A 24,772-nucleotide genomic window follows, 5' to 3' on the forward strand; every position below is an offset into this window, starting at 1 on the left:
CCCGCGGCAGTTCGTAGGCCTAGGTCGCCACCTAGGGCATTAATACCTCAGTTTTTCATTTACCAAGACTGGAAAACAAAATTGCAACATGTGCGTACACATAGCCACCCCAAGATATGAGGACAAACAAATACAAATTTGTTCACACTACGCTCGTAAGACATCCACAAAAACGTCATGCTTGTTAAAAAGAAACTGAGGGAGTTCAAAATTAAATACAGTCTGATGTTTCCCGCCAAGCACAGTATAAATCAATTTGACAGTTGAGTCCACTTCTAAGAATCACCACAGCAGGCATTGGACTGGCTAGACTCTCTTGGAATAGGCCACAGCTCCAGTTCCCCAGACTGGAGGGGCGGCCAGAATAACTCTGTGTGCCGCTCTAACAGGAACAGGAAAATGCCAGTGTCATCGTCGCAGGCCCAGGAAACTGCCTTGGAGGGCTCTATCTTTGTCTGCCCTGATGGAACTTTGCACTCCGCCATGCTTTACACCACTGAACAGAACTCCTTTTCGCAATTCCAAATGGTCCCTAATACTATGAGGGACAGCATCGATGCTGGTTAGGTGACCCTGGCTTGCCAGGAACAGTTGGTTTCTATTGCTGGCCTGCTTGAGAGTACTGAATGAGCGGAACAGGGGAGTGCCCGGAGAACAAGAACGGGTGGCTCATTTAGGTACCATTTAAGCTGGGTTGCCTGGTGCCCAAGTGTGGAGGGTCTGGACCCGGGGAGAAACCAGTGTCACTGTCTTAAGCTATTGAAGCTAATGTTTTATTCTTCACAAGAGGAATGGCATTTGCAGGGGCTGCAGTCAAATATGCAAGGATCCAACATTCAATTTGCATGTTAAATGTCTTTCTTTTCTCCACAGGTGGGGTGGCTGAGGGCCCAACCACCCTTCAACTGCTGAGTGACAGATTTGGTTTCCTGGCCTGCCAAGGTTACAATACCTTGGGCTGTGATCACACCTAGAGTTCTTTAAGGTTACATTGGTTGCGGGAGGGGAGGGGAGTGGGGCAGGGATCAGTACCCTTTTGGCTGTTGGTTGTGCCAGAGGGAGTCATGTATACTCTGCCTACCGGAGGGAAGGAAATTGATAAATCAGTGGGAAAGTTACATCCTATTGTTGTGTTACTTTGGGGTGCTCCATCTATACATTTGCAATATGATGTTGTGAGGTGACAGCCATGGCCTGCAAAGAAACCCACAACTGTAGATGACCCCTTTTTAAATACCGTGAGTGCCATTTGTAAGAACATACTGTCACAATCAGTCACATGTATTTCTTTTGTATGTAACACAAACACACTTCTAATCACTTTACCCAGTCTCACTGCACCGTCAATCTGTAGGAGCACCTTGTATATTTTTTTATAAGTTTGTATGCTGTGTCATTCAAGTAAGAAGTAACTAAATAAATGCACTTATCGCAGAATTTAAATAAACCTACAGAAGAGTTCTTTACGTCACTATTGCCAAAGAGGTCCAAGGCTACACTTCCTCTTTGATATTGAACTGGCAACGGGATTTTCTGGAATGTACGGGAGCAGAGGAAGTACATATGAGGAAGGTGCGACAGGACGAGAAATTAGCAGATTTATCTATTTTTATTTATTTGTGGGTTTATATAGCGCTTGAATCACCCCCGAAGGGGTATCTCAGCGCTCACGGACCCACAATAAGAAAGCCATCACAAGGAACAAGACCTAGAAAGGAACACAAGTCTGCTCCCAGCTGGTAAACATGTATGTTTGTCCCATCTGGCAGGAGATGAAAAGGGTGCCTGCCAGACGTAAGCAAACATATATTTCTCTACCTGCGCTGGTGGGGGCAGGGAAATGACTGACTCCCGGTGGTGGGCTACCTGGGACACAGTAAATGAGTCAGCCCCAGAGGATGGGGCCCCCAGGCCTATAAAGGCTCAGGGAGGGGGTGCAAGGCCCCACTCCCTTTAAATTTTATTTTGGACAAAGGGTATGTGGTCCCAGGGGCCTACAATGCCTTGGGGAGGGGAGTCTTACAGCCTGCTTCCCTTTTTTTTCCAGCAATCAGACCCGGGAATTGGAGTCCCAGGGTCCTTCAAAGGCTCGGGCGAATGCCCCACCCCCCATTTTTTATGAAATCAGCCCTGGGGGATGTGGTCTCTAGGGTCTAACAAGGCTTGGGGTGGAGCCCCGGGGAATCGTATCCTTGGGGCACAGAATGCGCTTGGGGAGGGGAGCCGTATCCACGCCCCCTGGGTGCCTTCAATGTCTTTGGGGACGCAAGGCCTACTTCCCTTTTTTAATGAAATTAGCCCTGGGGGATGTGGTACCCCGGGCTTAATATGGCTTGCGGAGGAGACCTGGGTGCTCACTCCCCCTAAATAATGTACCCAGCTCCTGGGCATCATATCCATGAGGAGCAAAATGGGCTCGGAAGGGGAGCCCTATTCACATCCTACTCACCATATATTTAGTAAAGAAAATGAAGGCTGCCTTTTCTTTTCTTTTTTTTCTTTTGCCACGATCCCATGGGGGTTCTGCGTTATCAGGAATTAAAACATAGATTTGCCTTATTTTGGCCCCAAAGGGGCATCCCTCTGGGTCCCTCAACAGGGCCTATGGGGGGCAGGTATCCCTACCCTGCCCCATATTATTTTTATTTTTTTTACTTCAAGACAGGAGACTTAATCTCAGAGTCCTGTAGTGGCTGCCAGCAACATTTTCCTCTGTTGCTAGCAGCGAATCAGAGAGCTTGATCCCACATGAGTCTGACACCCATGGAAGCGAGATGGGCCAAGGGAAAAAGCTCCCCAGGCCAAACAGAATTATCTCTTTTTAATTTAAGACTTTCGCAAGACTCGCGGACCCAATCATCCAGAAATATAAATATTTTTCAACCTAATTTCTACTGAACTGACTTAAACCAAATCACAAAAAGCACAATCCACGAAGCAAGATCTAGCTTCCTGACAAATTTGGTGTACTTCAGTTCAGTAGTTTTTGCGGTAGCGCTGCCCAAAGAAGTCTATGGAAAATACATGGGGACATTTGCTTTTTTGACCCCCCCATTTTTTATTGGACCCCACTTGAAGGATCACCCTGAAACATTCCAGAAAGGAGCCGATGTGAATTTGCTTTTTTTAGGAAAGATTTGTAAAGATACGTCAAAAGGAAAAAAAAGTAATTAGCAAAAAAAAAGCTGGTCTATGAAAAAGCAATCCTAACTATAACTACCTAGTGCCAACCGCTACTATCTATCTATATTTATCTATATCTATATATCTATACATATATATATATATATATATATATATATATATATATATATATATATATATATATATATATATATATATATATATATATATATACATATATATATATATATATATATATATATATATGTGTGTGTGTATATATGTGTGTGTGTGTGTGTATATATATATATATATATGTGTAAATATATATATATGTAGACATACACTTATACATATATTACCTACTGGCGGTCGCCAGTAGGTATATATAGTTAGGATTTTTTTCCTATGGGATTTTTGAAAATTCTATGTCAAATAACTTTGGCGTTTGTGGACGGAATTGGCTGAAATTTTCAGGAAAATGGCACATTTTGTTTCTGAGCAGCCCCTGAAAATTGGGGGGGGGGTTCATCCAGGGGGGGTCGAGAAAAAAGGGGGTCCCAAAACGTGTTTTTTAACATTGAGTTTTCCATAGGGCGGTTGGCCTCACTTTTAGCCCGAACGGCTGAATGGATTTGCACGAAACTTGGCAAAATTGTAGGGACTGGTAGCCCGATGTGCCTTTTGTAGGTCTCAATATATGTGCTACAGTGGATTTTGAGAAATTAACGTTTAAAAAAAGATATATATCTGTAACAGCGGACCGGGCAGCGCTCCAGTACGCGTACTTTTCGCGCAACGGAGCTTTGTGAAGCGAAGCTGATTGGTTCTCCGGCGTCTGTAAACATTCCAAACAGTCCGTAGCGGCCGCCATCTTGTCTCTCGGTAGGATCGAGAGACAAGAGGAGGCCAAAGCGAAGGGGCAAATGACCATAAGGGGGCATAGTAGATCCTCGCTGACCCCCTAGGTTTGATGTGGAGGTTTTAAAAGGGCCCCGCGGGGCAAAAAAAAAAATAATAATAATAATCGAACGGCTGAATGGATTTGCACAAAACTTGGTAAAATATTAGGGACTGGTAGCCCGATGTGCCTTTGCTAGGTCTCAATATATGTGCTCCAGTGGATTTTGAGAAATTAACGTTCAAAAAAAGATATATATCTGTAACAGCGCTCCGCTTCGCGTAACGGAGGTTTGCGAAGCTGATTGGTCATTCTGTCACTGGGCTATAGTTGGGCTACATCTGGCTGATATTTGGGCTACATTTGGTTTTTTTGTCTCTGGCGGCCATCTTTGGCCTACATTGGGCTACATTGGGCTTCATTGGGCTTCATTGGGCTACATTGGGCTACATTTGGGCTCCAACATATATATAGGCCAATGTAGCCCAATATATATTTTTCAAAGTTAATTTTCGTAAAAACCACTGGAGCATATATCTTGAGACATAGCAAAGGCACATCGGGCTACCAGTCCCTACAATTTTGCCAAGTTTCGTGGAAATCCATTCAGCCGTTCGAGCTAAAAGTGAGTCCAACCGCCCTATGGAAATGAAGGAAATGAATGGGTAATTTGTAATTAGCAAATAGCTCATCGCAAACTAGGAATGGTAAAGAATCGCTATTTATTCCTTAAAGTTCGCTATTTAGGAAATGCAAAAAACTTTGATGATACATATGGCGGTTCATCTCTAACAAGATAAGAAGCATAGGGATAGATTTATGATGACTGGCGCATCACCAGGGATGTGTTAGTCATTCTGTGCCGCTGTTCCGTCACCTATGGTGTGCTGCATTTACAATGCGGCGCATCATGGGGCAAAAACAGCACAGATGCGTGATGTATCTGTGCCGTAAAGGTGGCGCATTGCTGGAGTTGTATCGCAAGTGTGATGAAGCTCCAGCAAGGGTCGGGGGTGCCCCTGTCGCAGGGTTTCTGTTCTCACACAGAACTGTGGACAGAGGATTGGAACCTCGGCGAATTAGGGTGCCCCAAAACTCACCTTAGTAATCAAAAACCCCTTAGCAAGCTAGGTACAGTGTCACATTGGATATAACAAACTCTCAATGTTTAGACAATCCAGAATATGAACTTATAGTACCTCAGGATACGTGGAACTCATGAACAGTCGGTCGTTATATATTTCTTAGAAACCAGAACATGGAGTTAAGAAGAACACATGTGTATTTGAAATGTTTATTTACTAATGCCGTCTTCTCAGGCGTAGTATCTTAGATAATACAAGTACACATATTATCAGTAGCAAAATTACCAGCATAGTTACTAGTACATAAAAAGCGAATGGTGACAGTATGTTAACATGCTGTAAATGAATAAGAGTTAGCAACACTTATAAGCAGCCGCGGGCCGTGGAGGGAGTTACGGTGGGGCTCCACCCTGCCCCTCCCCGCCTCCCTGCCCCACCGTAACTCCCTCCACGGCCCGCGGCTGCTTATATCTCACCCTCCCTAATACACATAATATATTATTTGCTAAGAAGGTCTGTTTGTGTTGGTTTAGGGCGTGCCCATACTTTAGTGTCTTAGATTTGAAGGAATCACATCAGCATACACCAGCTCTCTCTTCATGTGAACCGCATCAACTGTTGTGTATGTGTGTTCGGCAAAGCAATATAAAACCCGCCTCATGCCCAGAATTGGCAGAAGCTGCACTTATGTTATGAGTATGAAGTCGTGGAGATCAGACCTCATAACAATTCTGTATCGTGTTGTTCTTGAAACTTCAGCACTCGCTGTACAGATATAGTTTAACAAGCAAAGCAGATAGTAGAGCAATAACATATTATTCTCATGTAAACCACGATGAACTACTAGGTTGAAAGCTAAAGCAACAACTAAGTGTCGTGTGCAGAAGTTGCAAAAAAGGAAAAATGGCGTTTAAACCGGTAATGAGCCCATGCTAACTTAACACGGTATAAAGATATCCAGGACCTAGATGACACCTCCCCATGATCCGGAAACGAACTGAATAAGATAATAGAAGTGCCATCTCATGAAAGCAGATTGCAACTTTATATGTGGACGGTCCGCAAGGTAAAACATTAAAAACTAGGAAAATTTAATGCTAAAGAAAAATAAAACAGCCAAGTACTTTATCGAGTCTTAAGCCAATAGGCAAGCTAAATAATAAAAACTTGACAAATAAGTCAATGAATTGTCAATGAAATGCTAGTACTCAGCATATCAAACATGAAAAAGGTCTATGACATAACTGTGTATGCAAAATAAGCTGCAACAGCCTCCAATAGGAAGTCACCGTCTTCATCCGAAAAGAGTTCAGCCATCCAATTTAAAAGCGGAAAAGAACATACGTGCTCTCCCAGCACCGGATCCTCTATCACCATCAGAGGACAGCTCGGTGGGTTTTCAAGAAAGCTCTGTTCCAAGAAAGACTGTGTTGCCGCCAGTAAATTCCAGGGACCAATTAGTCCATGCATCAATGCCACAGCCATAATCCTTTCGCCAGGACAAACCAACTCGTGAGTAATGATAGGAGTCATCAGCTGATTAAAGTCGACGTCAGGAGAAACCGGTCCGCAGAGACACAAATCAATGGCCCAATCGAAATCACAGGTCAGGCAGTGAAATACAGGCTGGACACAGGTGAAGTAGGAGAATCGAAAAGATAATCCATATGCCGTGCTTAATATCGCCAACGGCATTGTGCCATAATATTCTAGCATGCGATTGCGGAACAGTGTCAGCAGCTGCAGGGCGGGAGCTTGCACAGGAGAGACATCCATATTTAAAAATGTAAAAAAGCACAAGAGCGTCCGCTGGTAATGCAAGTAAAAATGGGAATCCACGAAGCACAGTGGAAAAAATAGAATGAAAGAAAGCAGGGATGACTCCAAAGATTTTCTCAAATGAAGTCACGAGACCACTGGTAACAACTTTAAAAAAGTGCGCCAGGGCCTTTGTGGAGGACGCGTTAAAGATAGTCCGAACCATCTTGCTGAAATGGAAAGGCGAATCAGTATTGAAAAGGGTCTGCACCTCTGTACGGGTGTTCGCTATGTGAAGCACGAAGGTTTCACGGGCCGAACTCAAGGCCACCTCTCTCTGAGACAAAAGAGCTCTTATTCTTGCCATGCCGTTGAAATCTGCTCCCAAGGTTGGTATTTGTGGCCAGATTGAAAACTCCCTATGTTCATGTGTGGGAGGAAATAGAACATTTCTGCAGCAAATAACCCGTTCACTTACTGTTACGATAAAAGGAATACTTTTAATTAACCCAGAACAATCTTCATTATTGAGCATCAAATAACTACCATTTTCCAACAACTTGAACGTGGGGATGATAGCAGGAACTGGCGTGCCTTGCAACACGCAAGCCATATTTGGTCGGTGTTTGTTGCATGAACCGTGTAACTGTATGTGCCTACACATTAGTGAATGATCTGGCGTCTCAGTTCATTCCTCTCCATTCAGATAAACTTCTTGATCATCTTTGAAACATCTGTATGTGTATGGAAGCGACCAGACCTCATGAAGAAAAGCACTACCTAAAGGTTCATAACGACCTATTGGTATATATTTCATACAATTTGAAAACTTATATAAAGCAAAAGGCAGCGTTATTAAACCGTGGATAAGGCACGTTGCCAAAAAACCCGCAATCCTCTGCTGATGATGTCACTGAGCATGTCATGAATGATGTAATATGTGACATCATCAGCAGTGGATTACGGGTAATAGTATCTCTAGTTTACTCCCCTATAGCTGTTTTTCTTTTAACAGAAGTGTCTGTTTCCTTCCCTTATACTTACTGTTCTTTTTGTAAAAAAAAAATTTTGGTTCACTTCCGGTTCGCGTACCGGCGAGCGAACTGGGAAGCGAACTACGAGAAATAGAGGTTGGCACAGTTCCAAATATTGTACCAATTTTTTAATAACGGGGAGGTAGTTCTGAAAAGAACTTTTTTTTTATTGTTTTTGTTGTTTTATATTTTTTTTATTATTTTTCTGAAATTTTTTTTACTTTTTTTGAATTTTTCTGAACAGTTTTATATTTTTTTTGGTTTTTCTTGGAGGGGGCAATGAAAACGATTCATTGTAAAGGGCTCAACAGGAGCAACAAAACAAAAAAAAAGTATTTATTATTTGGGGCGTTTCGTACAAACTTGCATATGATAGTCAATAGCTCTGTTGATCAGAGTGATGCTTCTTTCTCCGTAGCAAATGAATCCACTGCAATATACGCAGACTTGTTTTACTTCATGAAATCTCGTTTGTATATTTGGCACCATCTCCCTGCCCTCTGGTCCCGTTACGTCCGGTACAACAGATCTTCTGGCCATAATAGGGAGATTATCTAGGTCGTTACGAAACTGTGCAGCACTGTAGTTGTTAGGATGCCACCTAGTCATATGGCGATGCATTGTGTAGTTTCCGAAACTGTATTTTTTGTCGGTCCCTCTGGACAGTCTATCTTGACATATAAGGCAAGTTACGTATCTTGCATTTACTTTTTTCTGACCTTTGGGAATTTAAAAAAATTGCCAAATGAAGTTTTCTTTCCGGTGAGACGTCCTGGGCTCCTCAGGCAAAAAGTGCCTCTCTTCGTGCTCGTCGTCCTGTTCCTCTTCCTCCTCTTCTTGTTGAATTATAACTTCAGCAGGTGGTCCACTCTTCCTTGGATGTGGTGGAGGTGGTGGGGAAGCACCAGCTGAAGCTACTAAAGAAGCCATTGCTCACTGGTAACAAAGGGTCTTTCTCTCACAATGATGAAAGTCAGAGTGAGGATAGAAGGAGGGATTTTCATCATTTGGGAAAAACAATAGTTCTCAACCAATGAAAAGTGTTCATTTTAGATTATATGACCTAGTCTTACATCATTAGGAAACCAAAAGTGAAATGAACCAATGAAAAGTGTTATTACCAAGTCACATGACCTGCTGTGTTTACGTTAAGCGCTTTTCAGGGCCTCCCGGTTTGCTTCCAGAAACCTGTGCTTTGCGACTCGGTAAGCGTACCAGTTCGCTAACGTAGCACGTCATATGACGTATCACGCGACAACGCGAAACGTCATGCGGACGGGAGGCGTCACGATGTTGTTTTCTAACGCGGCAGTTGCGGTAAAGAAACGTTTACCGGCTCGCGGTCTATTTCGCGGCATCAAGGTCAGCTAACGGGAAGCTTCCCGATTCGCGAAGCGGGAACGAAGAAAAAAAAATATTAAAAAAAAAAATTATTAATAAACATATAAAATATATTTTTGGATTTAAAGAAGAATACATTTTACAGCTACAGATATTAGCTGTTAAAAAACCAATGAAATTCACTGAAAAAACCATAGGTTATAGACCATATATAGTTAGGAATTAGCATTTACAAAACCTTGAAAATTCACTGAAAAAACCATAGGTTATAGACCATATATAGTTAGGAATTAGCATTTAGAAAACCTTATTTTACTCACACAAAACCATTGAAATTCCATATATAGTTAGTTGCACTAACTATATATCGCGCACCCGCAATCCACTGCTGATGATGTCACATATTACATCATTCATGACATGGTCAGTGACATCACTGATGACATCACTGATGACATCTCAAATGACATCACTGATGACATCACTGATGACATCTCAAATGACATCACTGATGACATCATGACACACCAATACCAGTTACTACATACGCACTCACTGATTCCTACGTCTACACACACATTCACTCATTCACCCATACAATCACTCATACATACAGTCACTCATTATTACAACACTATCATATGCACTCATACACCTATGCAGACAGTCACACACTGCCACTCATCCATGGAGTTACTCACACACCAAGTCAGTCCTGTAAAGAATCAATCACACTTCCATTTCTTCATCTATACAGTTAAACACAGAACACCATACTTCAGTGACATCACTGATGACATCACTAATGACATCTGAAATGACATCACTGATGACATCTCAAATGACATCACTGATGACATCATGACACACCAATACCAGTTACTACATACGCACTCATTGATTCGTACGTCTACACACACATTCACTCATTCACCCATACAATTACTCATACATACAGTCAGTTATTATTAGAACACTATCATATGCACTCATACACCTAGTCAGTCCTGTGAAGAAGCAATCACACTTCGATTTCCTCATCTATAGTTAAACACAGAACACCATACTTTTCACACATATACTAACACATACTTACTCTCTTATACAATCACTGATACAAGTACACATTGATATGCACAGCGTCACACACCTCCCAGCCAGCCACACACACACTCAGTCTTCCATCCATCCAGTCATTCTTCAATATGTAAAACGTATTTAAACTTTACAAAAACACACAGACACTAGATGATGTCATCAGTGATGTCACTGACCATGTCATGAATGATGTAATATGTGACATCATCAGCAGTGGATTGCGGGTGCGCGATATATAGTTAGTGCAACTAACTATATATGGAATTTCAATGGTTTTGTGTGAGTAAAATAAGGTTTTCTAAATGCTAATTCCTAACTATATATGGTCTATAACCTGTGGTTTTTTCAGTGAATTTTCAAGGTTTTGTAAATGCTAATTCCTAACTATATATGGTCTATAACCTATGGTTTTTTCAGTGAATGTATATATGCACACATACATATCATATATATATATATATATATATATATATATATATATATATAGATAGATAGATAGATAGATAGATACATATATATATATATATATTAAAAAACAGTCTTGCTTACTCCTGCAAGAAGTCACCTACACTTGACTTGCTGTACAAAACTTTGAATTCAAAGTTAATTGCTACACCACCCGACATGTTTCGGCACTAGCCTTTTTCAAGGGACCTTGTGCTTAAACTATTGCTTTCACAGAGTTCAGAATTTAGCCCTTAATTTGTAATGAGTGCTAGAGCAACTACATGTTCTGATGACCATTGATTGTATATCATTTCATGTGTTTTTTACTGTTACATGAAAACAAGCATTGGCAAAGCCAATATATCTGGCGCTGGCTGCCAGCCTTTTGGCTTTATCGGTGCTTATTTTGTTTTTGTCTTACTTTTTTGCAAAACTTTATTGGTGGGGAAACTACTAGGTCCTCGTAAACCCAAAAAAACACTGGCTAAAAGCAAAAATATATATTTGTTCTCAAATGTCAGTCATTGCCATAGTAGTCCCTGGTACTGAAGAAAACAACTTTATGTGTGGATGTGCTCCTTGAGAAAGAGCAGAATGTTATCAATCACAGTAAAGTTAGTCAATGCTTGAAGTGGGGTGATCCACTGCCCCATGCTGTATGCTGTAGTAGGCAAAGGAAATATGTGAATGGCACAAAAACAGACCAATAGATGAAGAGGGCTGGCTGAAAGCGGCTATAAGGAACTCTAGTATGCTTATAATTTTGCTAAAACAGCAGGTCTTAACGCCAAATCTAAAGAAAGAATTCCCAAGCCACATTCTAAACAGCCTTATGTCCTATTACAAAGTAGTCAATATTGTTTACCTCTCACTGACATGTATGCCAATTGAAGATGTTGCTACCTTCTAAACATATACTATGAACAGATCTATAAAAAATGGATCAATGTATCTGTGGATCTATGCACTAATGAAGATTACAAAATGAAGAAATACAAGGACTATAGCTATAAGGAACACTGTTCATATAACCCATGCAGTAACACTAACCCTAGGCCTACCTCTAACATTTAACATAACTCTAAGCACGCTTCTGACCCTGTACCAAGGGCATGCAACAAAACTTTTCACCACTCACCTTGACTTTTCTTCATATAGGCCTCACCCAATGTGGTGATTTGTTATGCTTCCTATAGTTCTGGGTATTCTGAACATTTTCATCTTGATTAATTATTTCTAATGCAGATTTTTTCTTGAAATCACACTATACCAGATGGAAAGAGTCTAGAGAATGGCTGCAAAGATTGTGCACTTTGTGAAGACCAGAGATATTTTGCAAGGAAGATAAAGTAGACCTAATTGCCAGTAAGGAACTCACGCAGGGAGAGAGTATTGAGGAGGATCCCAGAGACCGCAGTGCCACTCAGGAAGCGGAATGCACAGTAGCAGCCGAACGAGGGCAAGAATGCCACACATGTGCCAGTGACACCCATCTGCAGGTAGGACCAGATCAGCACTGCTCGGCGTCCATACCTAGGAGGAGAAGGATAATCAACAAGAAAGAAATTAGATTTGTCCGACAGGCCCTATATTCACTAGAGAGACCACATAAGCAATTGGAGAAGTACATCGCCAGCACAGGAATAGAAGTAGTTGCTGCATATTGGGCTTGCGGTGCAGTGTCAAGCCTCAGATAGGATATTGGCTTGCCTGAATATGTTTGGCACATTTAGCAACAAGATAAAACATGCTTTGTTCAACTGACACCGTCAGATGGTGACAGATGGAACGTAGAGTTGTAGCTTTTTGCATTAAAAGGGGGAAATATTTTAAACTGCATTTGGTGAGAGCATTTAGACCAAATAAAAAGGGAGTTCCTCAATGGTGCTTGGGGTCTCTCCTACACACAGGGATTTCAGATGTAGCCGTTGCTGAGTGTATACATTTATAGAGATCCCACAAACGATTACACACAACAAGTAGCCAATAGCCTTACAGCAGCATTCCAGTTGTCCATCCAAAACTGTGATTTCCATCATCTCCTATTTGTGCTGTTTTCTCTCGGTGGGATGAATAGCCCAAGAAATAAGAAAATGGAAGATACACCACAAATTTCGCAAACAATGCAGAACTTTGAATTCAACCAGTAGGTGATGTGGTTACTGGTTGAGGGTGGTGAAACACTAATCAAACAGCAACCACATTTCCTGTCAGGGTGGAAAACAAGCAGACCCCAAATTAATGTGGGCTTAACCCTCTGATAGCTTGGCACAAACACAATCAGGCTTAACTTAGAGACAACTATAAAGTATTTATGCAGCACACAAACACTAATAAAGTAAAAACACAACACAAGAAAAACTCCGCACCAATTTAGAAACAAATATTTGGCACCAAAACAACACAAATCCAGTCAATGAAACCAGAGATATTCAATTTTAAAGATTTAGATAAACATAGTGTTTATAAGTATAAAGTGCCAACTGTGGTTATCTGGTCAGACCGGACTGGGATAAAGTCATAAATTCAGGCTGATCATGAACAAGCGTGGGCTGGATACAGGGACCAGTTAGACCAGAGGTCTTCAAACTTTTTGATGCCGAAACGCCCCTGTCAAAATATTTTAGGCGTAAGGACCCCCTCCTGACAACAATTTCTAGAACTTGGTAAGCCCCAAATTCCCACAGCAAATAATTTTTACCGTGGGGAAATAATATTAAACAGTGTTTATCAAATGAAAGATCAGTGAGCTTGTTTGCGTGTTCAAAGGTGTGGCTAAAATCAAAAGGCCTCATTTATAAGGAATTGGCCTAGGGCAAGTCTTTTTGCTGCACTGGCCTACGCCAATGTGAAAGGGCAGGAATGCATCTTATTTATGAAATACGGTGCATTCCTGTCCTTTCCCCCTGCGTTGACGCACAAATTGCTGCCTAGCGCCAATGTAGACAGGATTGTTTTTGTGCAGGAAGGTGCCCTGAGAGGGGTTTTCATCTTTCTATGTGAGCTGCAGAACACATGGAAAGAGGAACAAATACGAGGAGACATGAAAACATGTCTCCTCTTTACACCTGCTGTGGGGAAGAGTAAAGTTTTGGCACTGCCCCAGGTGTACATGGTTTGGTAAATCTGGGGCAGTGTCAAAATCCATGGTTGTTGCATGGGAACACCCACCGCAATGCCCATGGAACTCCTACTTGTCAGACTAAGGCTAGGCAGCGACTTGTGCTGCTTTGTCTTACTCCATATGTATGAGGGCACTCATAGCCATGCGGGGTGACTTTGCACCACCTCATAGATACGATTGCGAGGCTTGTGCTGCCGGAGCTTTAAAAAAATTATGCTCCGGCAGCTCAAGCCTCCCATAAATCAGCCCCAAAATATTTTGCTAGTTTTTTTTAGGTCTTTCACCATCAGGTAGCTACATATAAAATTATGGCTAGCTTAAATGAAAAATAAATTTTAGAAAGTTGTTACTCAGTAGGAAATGCACTGTAGTACATTAGGAAACCTCTATTATCGTCCCATAACACTGATCAATGCGGATTTAAAAATCTTCTCAAAAGCACTGGCAGTTAGATTTGCAAAAGTAATAGGGCAGCTAGTGAGTCCTAAACAACACGGTTTTATTCCGCAAAGAGGCACCACACTGCATGTTAGGAAGATGATAACATTGTTCGATGCACAGGGAGTGGAGGGAAAACCAATGGCGGCCATGTTGTTGGATGCCGAAAAAGCCTTCGACCGTGTTTCATGGGATTTTTTGTGGGCTGTTCTAAGGAGAGGGGGCTTTGGGCTAGGATTTATCAAGGCGGTTCAAACATTATATCATAGACCCACTGCCTGTGTTAGGGTGAATGCAGGCCGCACCGCTCCCATTTCAATTAGCCGGGGTACGCGACAGGGGTGCCCCTGTTCACCCCTGCTCTTCGCAATGTACATAGACCCTTTGATCCAGAGATTGGAGCTAAATAACCAAATTTGCCCTTTAAACACCCAAATGGGGAACGTTAAAGTTCTCGCTTACGCAGACGATATTGCGGTCATCACACCCTCTCCTGTAGAGGCTATAGGAGCAATAGAGCAGGAAGCAGAACAGTTTGGTAGGGTGGCAGGCTATGCACTGAATAAAAGCAAATCACAAATTATAAAGAATACTCATGCAGTCTGCACAGACACTCGGGTGGTGGGTGAGGGGGTTTATTTGGGTATAACTATAACCGCAGATCTGGATAAACTAGTGGAAATGAATATTTGCCCTATCATCAGTAAAGCAAAGATGAATTTAGACAGGGTGCACAATTTACACATGTCCATAGTAGGTAGGGTAAATTATGTAAAGATGAACCTGCTGCCGAAATTTTTATATTTGTTTAGAACTATTCCATTGTTTTTTTAATTTAACCTGGTTTAGCCGAATAGATAATATGATTAATCGATTTTTGTGGTCACAGGGCAAAACAAGAAGAGCTATTAGATTTATGTCATTACCACGGGAGAGGGGAGGATGGTCGCTTCCAGATCTAAGAATCTACTATTGGGCAGCAGCACTACAACAGATGTCAGGCCTTTTGGGTGGCGCCGAGATGGAAAATGAAACACAGGCAGGATCAATTGAGATCTACGGAATAATTCTCGGGGCAGAGACAGAGAATATATTTCTTAGATATACGGAACCAAGTTACTTTAAGAGGACTAGGTTCAAGACCATAGATGCGGCATATAGGGTATGGAAGGCGTTTAAAAAAAGCTTTGGCATGGGGAGATATCATGCATATACCAGACTTGGGGATGATCCTACGTTACCCGCGGAGATCTTTGCAGACACTACATTTAGGGAATGAAGCAGCTTGGGAGTAAAAAAGATGGGAGATTTGCTGGGCCCGACAGGTGTACGCCAATTCGTAGAAATCCAACGGGAATTTGGGATCAGTAACAGGAGTTTTTTTAAGTACTTGCAGATGAGAAGCTTCTTGGCCAGCAAAAGAGGGGGCCCACTGGGGTTTGGCGATAATTCAATATTGCAAGTAGTAGAAGAGGGGAAGGGCTGTACAATCAGGAGGCTGTATGCTGAGCTTATTGTGCATAGAGGGGATGATCTAGTCAAATTTGAAACTAAATGGATGGACACATTAGGGATCCCCAAGGGCGTGTTTGGAAAATCACTGCAGCTAGGTCAGGAGGCTCTGTGCTCGTCGGCTCTACAAGCCCAACACTATAAAACTCTATACAGACTTTACTATACGCCAGCCAGAATTGCCCAGTGGGGATGTACACAGGGGATCACTTGTCCGAGATGTGATAGCACGGAAGGAGACATAAAACATATGTTTGCTGAGTGTCCGAATCTTCTCCCCCTGCTAAAAGACATAGAAGCTTTTTTTGACAGATCTTTGAACTATAAGGTAAAATTAACAGCGGACATAATCCTTTTAGGAGTTGAGACAGGCACTTTGCAATTACAATTTGTATACTTTGTATTTGTGGCCATGGCGGTGCTACACCTATGTATAGCTAGCGCTTGGCGGGATAAACTACCACCAACCATGCAACAATGGTTGGCAAGGTTGTTGCATATACATAATATGGAAAAGGCCATATATGCGAGAAAGGGGAAGAAGGGTTGGTCATTAGGCTTACAGATATGGAGCCCGATCGCAGACTGGAAAAATAGGATGGTTAGAGTTTAGACTGAGCAGGAAACCTTGGGTTTGCTGGGTCATCGATGCTCCTTACCTGTTAGGCCTACCTGGTTAAATTTCCAGGCAAGGCTTTGCATATCTGGTTAGATTGGTCTTATTATTTTTTTTTAAGTTTGTATGATATATCTTGTGTTACTGTCTTCTTTTTAGTTCACGGATTAGCCAGAATGTAAGCAATTTGTAAATGCTGAGTACTATAACGGCCAAAAAATCCTGCCCTATATGTATAGGTAACCATATGTAACTAGACTGATCATAGGCTTGTTCTTGACATATACCTGTGTATTTGACTCTCTCTCTTAATTGAAATGTCATGTGTGGGGGAGGGTGGGAAGAGAATAAATGTTGTAAAAACTGTTTAATAAAAACATTTAAAAAAATAAAAAAAAAAAAAAAAGGAAACCTCTATTAGTTAATGCACTGCAGAGGTCTGTGTCTGTATCCAGAGAGCCACAGAATTTTGGGGCAGATTTACAAGCCCCATGTGCCTTCTTGCACCGCAATTGCATCACTTTTTTTGACGCAACGGTGGCGCAAACAATTTGGCAATTTACAATGTTACGAATCTAGGGAGATGCGTCACGTTGTAAAGCCCTGCATCACATTATACCTGCACCAGGTATAATGTATGCAGGCTGGGGGTTCCCACGCAAAAAGCCATGTAGAACTAACGCAGTGAAATGTACAACATTTCACTGCGTCGCTATATGCCTTCACTGCTTCAAAATCCCTATGCCTGCTCAGACCAGGGGTAATGGTTGATGCAGGGCGTTTTGTGTGAGACTCACCTATCTGTTGTGGCACATTGCTGGAGTTGCGTCACTTTAATGAGCAATTCCAGCGATGCGTCACTTTTGTGCCAACAGATGCATCAGTACTTCTGACGCATCTGTTAATCTTGTGCCATGGAGCACTGTATTGTAAATACAGCTCATCAATGGTTGTGCAAGGACATTAGGCACTGGTGCAAGAAAACTGACGCATCTATGCAGATGTGTCAGTTCCTTGTAAATCTGCCCCTAAATTTGGTTGGTGCAGTGGGGAACACTGGATTTTTAGTACTACGAGGTCACAGCCTGTGACAGAAAGCACTGTGAAAGTGTAAGTCACTATTTTATTCTAGTTTTACACACATTATAGGGTAGACTGCTACAAACCGTGCAAATCGTTTTAGGATATAATGGAGCTTTCAAAGTGTAGATTTTAGTAATACCAGACCATAAGTAATGTATTTTTTTTTCTGCATAACTGTCCCTTTAACACCTCCTCAGAGGTACTAAGCATTTAAAAGCATGCACTTCACAGGCCACTTGCTAACTCTTCTTGCTACGACTAAAAAAAATATCTTTGCCATCACAAAGCAATTAAAGCCAGAACCGCTCCCAAGCACCATTTACATTTGTAGATTACCTCAAAATACACATTTGCATTTGATTCAGGTAAGCAGGCACGCTGGCACAAAGGACTGTTTCAGGCCCAGCCCAGCCTCTTGGTTTCACAGCACAGGAGACAATTAACTTCAGCTGTAGCATTTTAACAGCGCGTCCCAGTTTTCAAAAAGAAGAACATGTTTTCAATTCCAGGCAGAAGTGAGGCCTGGAAATGCGCGACCCCCTTCCCTGGGCTCCAGGGCCCCCCTGGGAGTCGCGCCCCACAGATTGAAGACCACTGAGTTAGACCTACTAAACAAAGTACCTTAAATCCTGGCTGCGTTGCATTTCAAGGCTACGTCGAAGATGCGTAGCGTAGCAGCAGTTCCAAGGACTCATGGGCTGCGATAAGAGGTCCTGCATTGAAGATGCATCACGCAGCAGCAGTTTCTAGAAGCTGTAGGTCTGTGATGCGAAGTCCTGTATTGAGAATGCATTGGGTAGCAGCAGTTCTGAGGAGGTGCGAGTTTCCGCGTCAGGGATGCGTCGCTCATGCTTTGTTTCCTATGCAAAGCCTTGATGTGGTGCATCATATTGTGTCAGTTCTGCTTGGACTGAAGCTGGGCTGACAGAGCAACTTCATGGGTGTAATATGATAAACTGTAGCCGAATTGTGATGATTAAAGTAGATTTATTGATGAATATTTAGGTTAAATCATAGAGGGCCCGATGTAGGTAAAACGCATTTACCGATTTTAAAATACCGATCCGTACCGAATCGGTATTTCAAAATCGGAAAATGATATGTAGGAAATAATCATCGGAAAAATACCGAATCGGTAGCATTCGGTATCGAGAGTCGATACGTACCGATTCGCCAAATACCGATTCGGTATAGGCCGGGTCGGACAAGTCCGAATCGGAAAAAAAAAAATGCGGAACCAACCGATTCGGTAAACGCCGAATCGGAATTATAAATACGCCCCATGGGCCGAAAGGCCAATAGGAAGGCATTATACATTCCGAATCGTATTTACCGAACACATTCGGAAAATACCGAATCGGAAAATACCGATTCGGAGAATGCCGTTTTGCCGAGCAGGTTGAGTGACACTGAAGACATCAGCCAATGAGCTGTAAGCACCCTCCCCCACAGGGAGTGGCAACCCAGGCAGGTGCAACTCATCAGAACTTTCTGGAAAGCTGCCTGAGCTGAGCAAACACAGAGAGAGCAGCATTGTGAGCAGGATCCCTGTGAGACATGGACACCAGCACAGAGAGCCAGAAGGCAGCGCCTAAGCGCAATCCAAAATTCAGCACCATGGAGCTGCAAACTTTGGTGGAGGAGGTGGTGAGGGTGCACACCCAGCTATATGGAAGGCTGTCCCTCACTGTTCCGGAGAGCACCAAGAGGAGGCTGTGGATCGACATCAGGGAGAAAGTGAATGCAGTTGGTGTCACCCACAGGAGCCTAGACGACCTCAAGAAGAGGTTTTATGACATCCGTGGCGTGACCAAGCGCAAACTGGCCGACCTGCACAAGCAGGCTGGACTCACTGGAGGAGGAACAAACCGTGCGCCACCCCTCACTCAGCTGGAGGAACTAGTGGCGACCACCATCGAGAGGGCCAGTGTCGTGGGAATTGGGGACCTGGATAGCTCATCCCGAGCTACAGCTACAGGTAAGAAGCATGCGCAACTTGACACACCATACCAGACACCTCCCCTACAGACCCAATGCACAGCCAAACCCCAGGCCAGTACTGCTAGCAACAGACATGAGCAATGCATCTTGCTAAATGTACTCTGCAAAAGTTACCAAAAATGCCACAGCAGAAGCATGAGATAAATAACTGTAATACAGCATCAACGTGTTTGTAATGAGATGTGCAATGCTTTAATAGTTGTGACTGGAACACATTAGCACCCACTTGACAAATGCTTCTTTGTACCTAGGGGCACCATCAGGCGGGGGAGCAGCATCAGCTCCAGCACCAGCTCCAGCACCAACAGCCAGTGCGGCGGTGGCAAGCACCAGTGCAGCAGCACTGGAGGAGGACAACAGCTGTGCCCTGGCAAATGAGGAGGACACTGGACATTCCCTCACAACTCCACACTCCCCCCGACTGTCTCAGTCTCAGTCGCCCTCATTGGTATTCTCCCCGGAGAACACACCACCACAGAGCCACCCTGCACCTGCCACTTCCCCGGCCCGGAGGAGAATAGTAGCTCCATTAGTCATCATGGAGGGGGCAGCGGGTCAGGCTCCTGCACAAGACCCCGTGACACCAGCGTCACCAGAGCACACACAGCAGGGCAGCAGAATTCCACGTAGGCCACGTGCAACCAGCAGCCCAATACCAGCACCGGGAGGCAGCGTCTTCGCAGGGCTGGAGACCAGCATGGTCACGATACAGAGGATGCAGGCGAAATCCATCCTGGCCTGCCATCGCCAGTTGCGCCTGCACAACCTGCAGATGGGTGAAATGACACAGGGCTTCAAGACCTTCGTTGACAGCAACAAGGAAATAGCGACATCAATTGGCCGAATGACCACTGCCATCACCCAGCTCTGCAACAGGTTGGATGACCATGAGCTGAGTCGTCGCAGGGATGCACGAGTCACGAACAGGTCACTCAACCGCCTTGCGGCTGCGACTGCCCAGCTATGCCAACGTGGGGCAAACATGGAGGCCAGCCTCACACAGAACATGTCCGAGGTCACTAGGGGCATGGGCCGTATTACAACCGCCATGGAGACACTACTCATCTCCAACACCGTAGTGAATCCCGTCCTGGGCGAGGCTGGGGACAGCAGCAGCCGCAGCAGCCCGGCCAGCGCTGCGTCGGAGCAGCAGGCGCTCAGCTGAGGCTGCAGGGCATTCAGAAGGGGGTGAGGCTCATCCTAGTGGGCCTGCTAAGCGCAGCAAAAAATAGGACTGCCACTGCGGGTGAGGCAACCCAGACATTGGACATTCCTACCCCTTCTTGTTTAACTTTTCTTTTGTTGCACATCAGTGCAGTAACGTTGATGCAACATTATTAAATTTAATTTCTGAAAACATACATTGACCTGTTTGTGCATCTGTACTCACTCAGAAATAGTTGTCTGTGATCTCCTGACGCCTGTATCTGCCGTCAGATGGTGCAGAGACTCCAGCAGGTAGTGGTAGTGGCACAGCATTGTCATCGTCAGGGTCCTCGTAGTCGGATAACTCTACCTCAGTGCCTTTCCTGACTGCAAGGTTGTGCAACATTGCACAGACAGCAATAATCTTGCAGCAGGTGATGGGGGTATATTGCCTTGCACCTCCGCTCTTGTGCAGACATCTGAACCTGCTCTTCCAGATGCCAAAGGTCCTTTCCACTACGTTCCTCGTGCTTTTGTGGGCACGGTTGTACCTCCTTTGGCTGGGTGTTGAGGGGTTGAGGTAAGGGGTGAGAATGAACGAGTGTAGGGCATATGCACTGTCGCCTAGAAGGAGAAGGGGTAACATTACTCACATGCATACATGTATTTCACACTGCAATTTTGGTTATGGGGGTCTGACACTGTGTCTTACCTAGGAGGTATCCTTCGCCAAATTCCCCTGCCATCAGCCGTGCATAAATTCTGGAAGATATAGGAGTCGTGGGTACTCCCCGGAAACTTTGCAACCAGGTCAGTGATCACACACTTGGCATTGCATATCACTTGCACATTTATGGTGTGCCGTGACTTCCGATTGCGGTATACGTATTCGGTGTCAGCAGGGGGGCAAATCGGTATGTGTGTGCCATCTATGCAGCCAATGATGTGGGGGAATCTTGCCATCTGATAGAATTCCGCTTTTGTCTGTGCCAGTTCTGCATGGGTGGAAGGGAAGGAAATGTAGTGGTCCATCCTCTGGATCATGGCATCAAGGAACTTGTGGAAGAACCTTGACAGGCTGCTCTGGGTCACCCCTCCTGCCACAGCAACTACACTTTGATAGCTGCCAGACGCCAGCAGGTGTAGGCAGCATAGCACCTGCACCTGCACAGGGATTGCGTGTGCCCTTGGGGTGGGGTGCTGCAACAGGGGTTGGAGGTCCCTGATGAGGTCTCTGATGGTGTCTGCCTCCAGCCTGTACCTCTGTAGGATCTCTGGATCTGTCAGCATGCACAGGGTCACCCTCTGCCTGTACACCTGCTCCTCTCTCTGCCATTCCCTCTCTCCTTCCTGCTGTAGCCGTAGCCGTCTTGCTATGACATAGAAAGCTGCCATGTTGCAAGTAGAACTGCATTTTGGGTCCTTTTTTATAGGTTGCACCTGGTTACCACCTGATTCCAATCCATGGTAATTTCCGACTCTGAAATACCGAATTTGAAGCAAAATCGGTATTTCAGTGCTTACCTACATCTCAATCTTAGGCTTTTCGCATGGAATCGGATTTTCACCGATTTGGAATATATACCAATTCGGCGATTTTACCGATTCGGAAAGTCACCGAGTCGGTCGGATTCCAAATCGGAAAAAAGTAGGAATCGGAAAAATCTCCGATTAGGTAATCTACCGAATCGGAGATTTTTTCCGATTCCTACTTTTTTCCGATTCGGAATCCGACCGACTCGGTGACTTTCCGAATCGGTAAAATCGCCGATTTTGCAGGATTTCGGCCTCCTACATCCCGTTGTCTCTATTCCGATCGGTAACGGCCGAAAATACCGATTTTCGGCCGTTACCGACCGACCTACATCGGGCCCTAAATCATTAAAGCCCCACCAGGAGCAGCTCTCTTGCTGCTCAGCCCTCTCATCCAACTGTCATCCATCCAGGAGGCATCCCACACATTCTATATTACCTCACACACTCCAACATTCCACCATTCATCCACATAGGCTGAGCAGCAAGACAAGTTAGTGAGAAAGGCACATGGCATCCAAACCTGGATACCACAATGGGTCTAAGACTGGGGCGGTATGACCAGGGGGATAGGACTCTCAACAGGCAGAGTCCAGGTGCAGAGTTTAAGGTAGTTGGAGCCTTCTCTGTCCCTTAGTGTCTCATCAGGAGGCCAGGCAAAAAGCCCTTGGTGTCCCTCAGGTGGTTCTGAATTCAAGTTGCAGGTCCAGTCCTTCCCACTCAGGCAGCAGGCTAGCAAAATAGCAGTCCATATCACATCAGAACAGCACACCAGTCCTTCTGAGTCTTCTACAGGTCTTAAGGTGTATGAAGAGTTGGGTCTGAGGGTCTAGTATTAACACCTGGTGCCCACTTTGAAGTAGGAGAAACTTCATGAGTCTGCCACCTACAGAGGGGTCTGGAATTTCTTGCCTTCCTGCACTACCCCACCCAACTTGTCTCAAGGCATAAAAGACTAGTATGAAGCCCTTTGTGAGTGTGCTGAGGTAGAGTCTTTATGATATACGAGTGTGGTAGGTAACAGCTCCACCTCCTATCAAGTAAGAGATGGCCCATCTTGCCAATACCTATTCCCCATGGGTCTTACTGTCTGGAAGTAATACACAAAGACACACTGCCAGCTACACCTAGTCATGTGACCAAGGATACAGGCGGCAGGCACAAATAGGTTGGGACAAGAAAATGCCAACTTTCTAAAAGTAAACATACGAGGTGATACACCATAGATACATCCAAAATATTTAGACAGGTTACGTAATATTTCTGCACCACTCTGTCCCAACTTTCGTTGGAAAAGTTTATTTGTATAAAGTACCTCCCACTATTATACCAAGCGTTCTTGCATTTGATGTCACATTTGTACATTAAAGCATGTAGATCAAAACAATAAACACAAACTTTTTCATTTTTTACATATATACCACTCAAGACCACAAGGACACTTTAGACTTTGTTCGATGAAAACTGTTGCATCTTCAGAGCTTATATTTATACAATGACATGACTCTTACAGACTTTGGCTCTCAGTAAATACCAGCTACTGAATATTTAACAACCCAAAAAAATTGAAGTGTCCAACATGTATATCATACTTTTTTTGTATTAATTCATTAGGTATCCCATATACAGTGAAAAGTACTTGTCCTTGTAATCCGGTGTTTGCCAGACTGCCCTATTAGGACTGGGGCTTACACAAAATCTTGTGGAACTAACAAGTCATAAAAACTGAATTTTCTTATTCTTGAGCATAAGATGTATGCGCTCCTTGCATTGGATGCTGTCTACCAAGGACACATGTCCTGGATCTCAGACTATTTCTCCAACTTCCTGCAGGGTCTCACTATACTGGTTAGTGAAAAGATCTGGAACAATGGCTGGAAGTGTCCTTTCTTCTATTCTACTCCTTTCTCAGACATGGTTTGTATATTCCACATGTACTGTCATGTAATCAGTATGTGGCAGTTCCTTCAGGTTGTGTAGCTCTCTTCATCCAAAGCAGCTCACCCTTTGCCTCCAGCTGATGGCAGGCAGAAGGGGGTAGTGCTGGAATTTTTTATTGAGTGAACCCCACAACATGAACACAACGTGTATAAAAGCTTTCACACTTGCCACCCATCAGCCTTTTGAGATCAAAACCTCTTGGGGAACAAAAGGGGTATGTCCAGTCAAAAGGCTAAACGTGCACTTAAGAGGAGACTGCTGTCTTGAAACTCTGCATCCTCCATCTAATCTAATGGGTGTGCTTCATAAAGAATAAAAGGCAGGACACAATGATAGGTGTCTTTGGCACTTCTCAAAGGAGCCCTGTCTTCATCCTTCCCACATTTCAGAGTCTGATACTGAACAAAATCGAAAGCAATACTAGCAGTATCCAGTGCTATTCTGGCAGGCTACCTCTATCTTGTACAATGCATAAAACATGCTTTCAATGGCAATCCAGGAAGGATCCCACTGCCCTCTCGTCTATTTTGTTAGCACGGTTGAGGCATATACTATCACCCACCTACACTACATACTTGCGCTATACAGATA

The 24,772-nt window shown here is 43.8% G+C and overlaps 1 protein-coding gene across 1 annotated transcript in view; it reads right to left on the bottom strand.

Moving 5' to 3' along the window:
- Positions 1-24,772, bottom strand: part of LOC144781528 (solute carrier family 22 member 20-like) — a 160,373-nt gene that overhangs the window by 62,642 nt on the left and 72,959 nt on the right. The window contains exon 4 of the mRNA XM_078660427.1: positions 12,166-12,320. Within this exon, the coding sequence (XP_078516553.1) occupies positions 12,166-12,320 (155 nt within the window). The remainder of the gene's footprint in view (positions 1-12,165; positions 12,321-24,772) is intronic.

The sequence above is a fragment of the Lissotriton helveticus genome, chromosome 9, assembly GCF_964261635.1.
Source record: "Lissotriton helveticus chromosome 9, aLisHel1.1, whole genome shotgun sequence".
In the NCBI taxonomy this organism is placed as follows: Eukaryota; Metazoa; Chordata; class Amphibia; order Caudata; family Salamandridae; genus Lissotriton; species Lissotriton helveticus.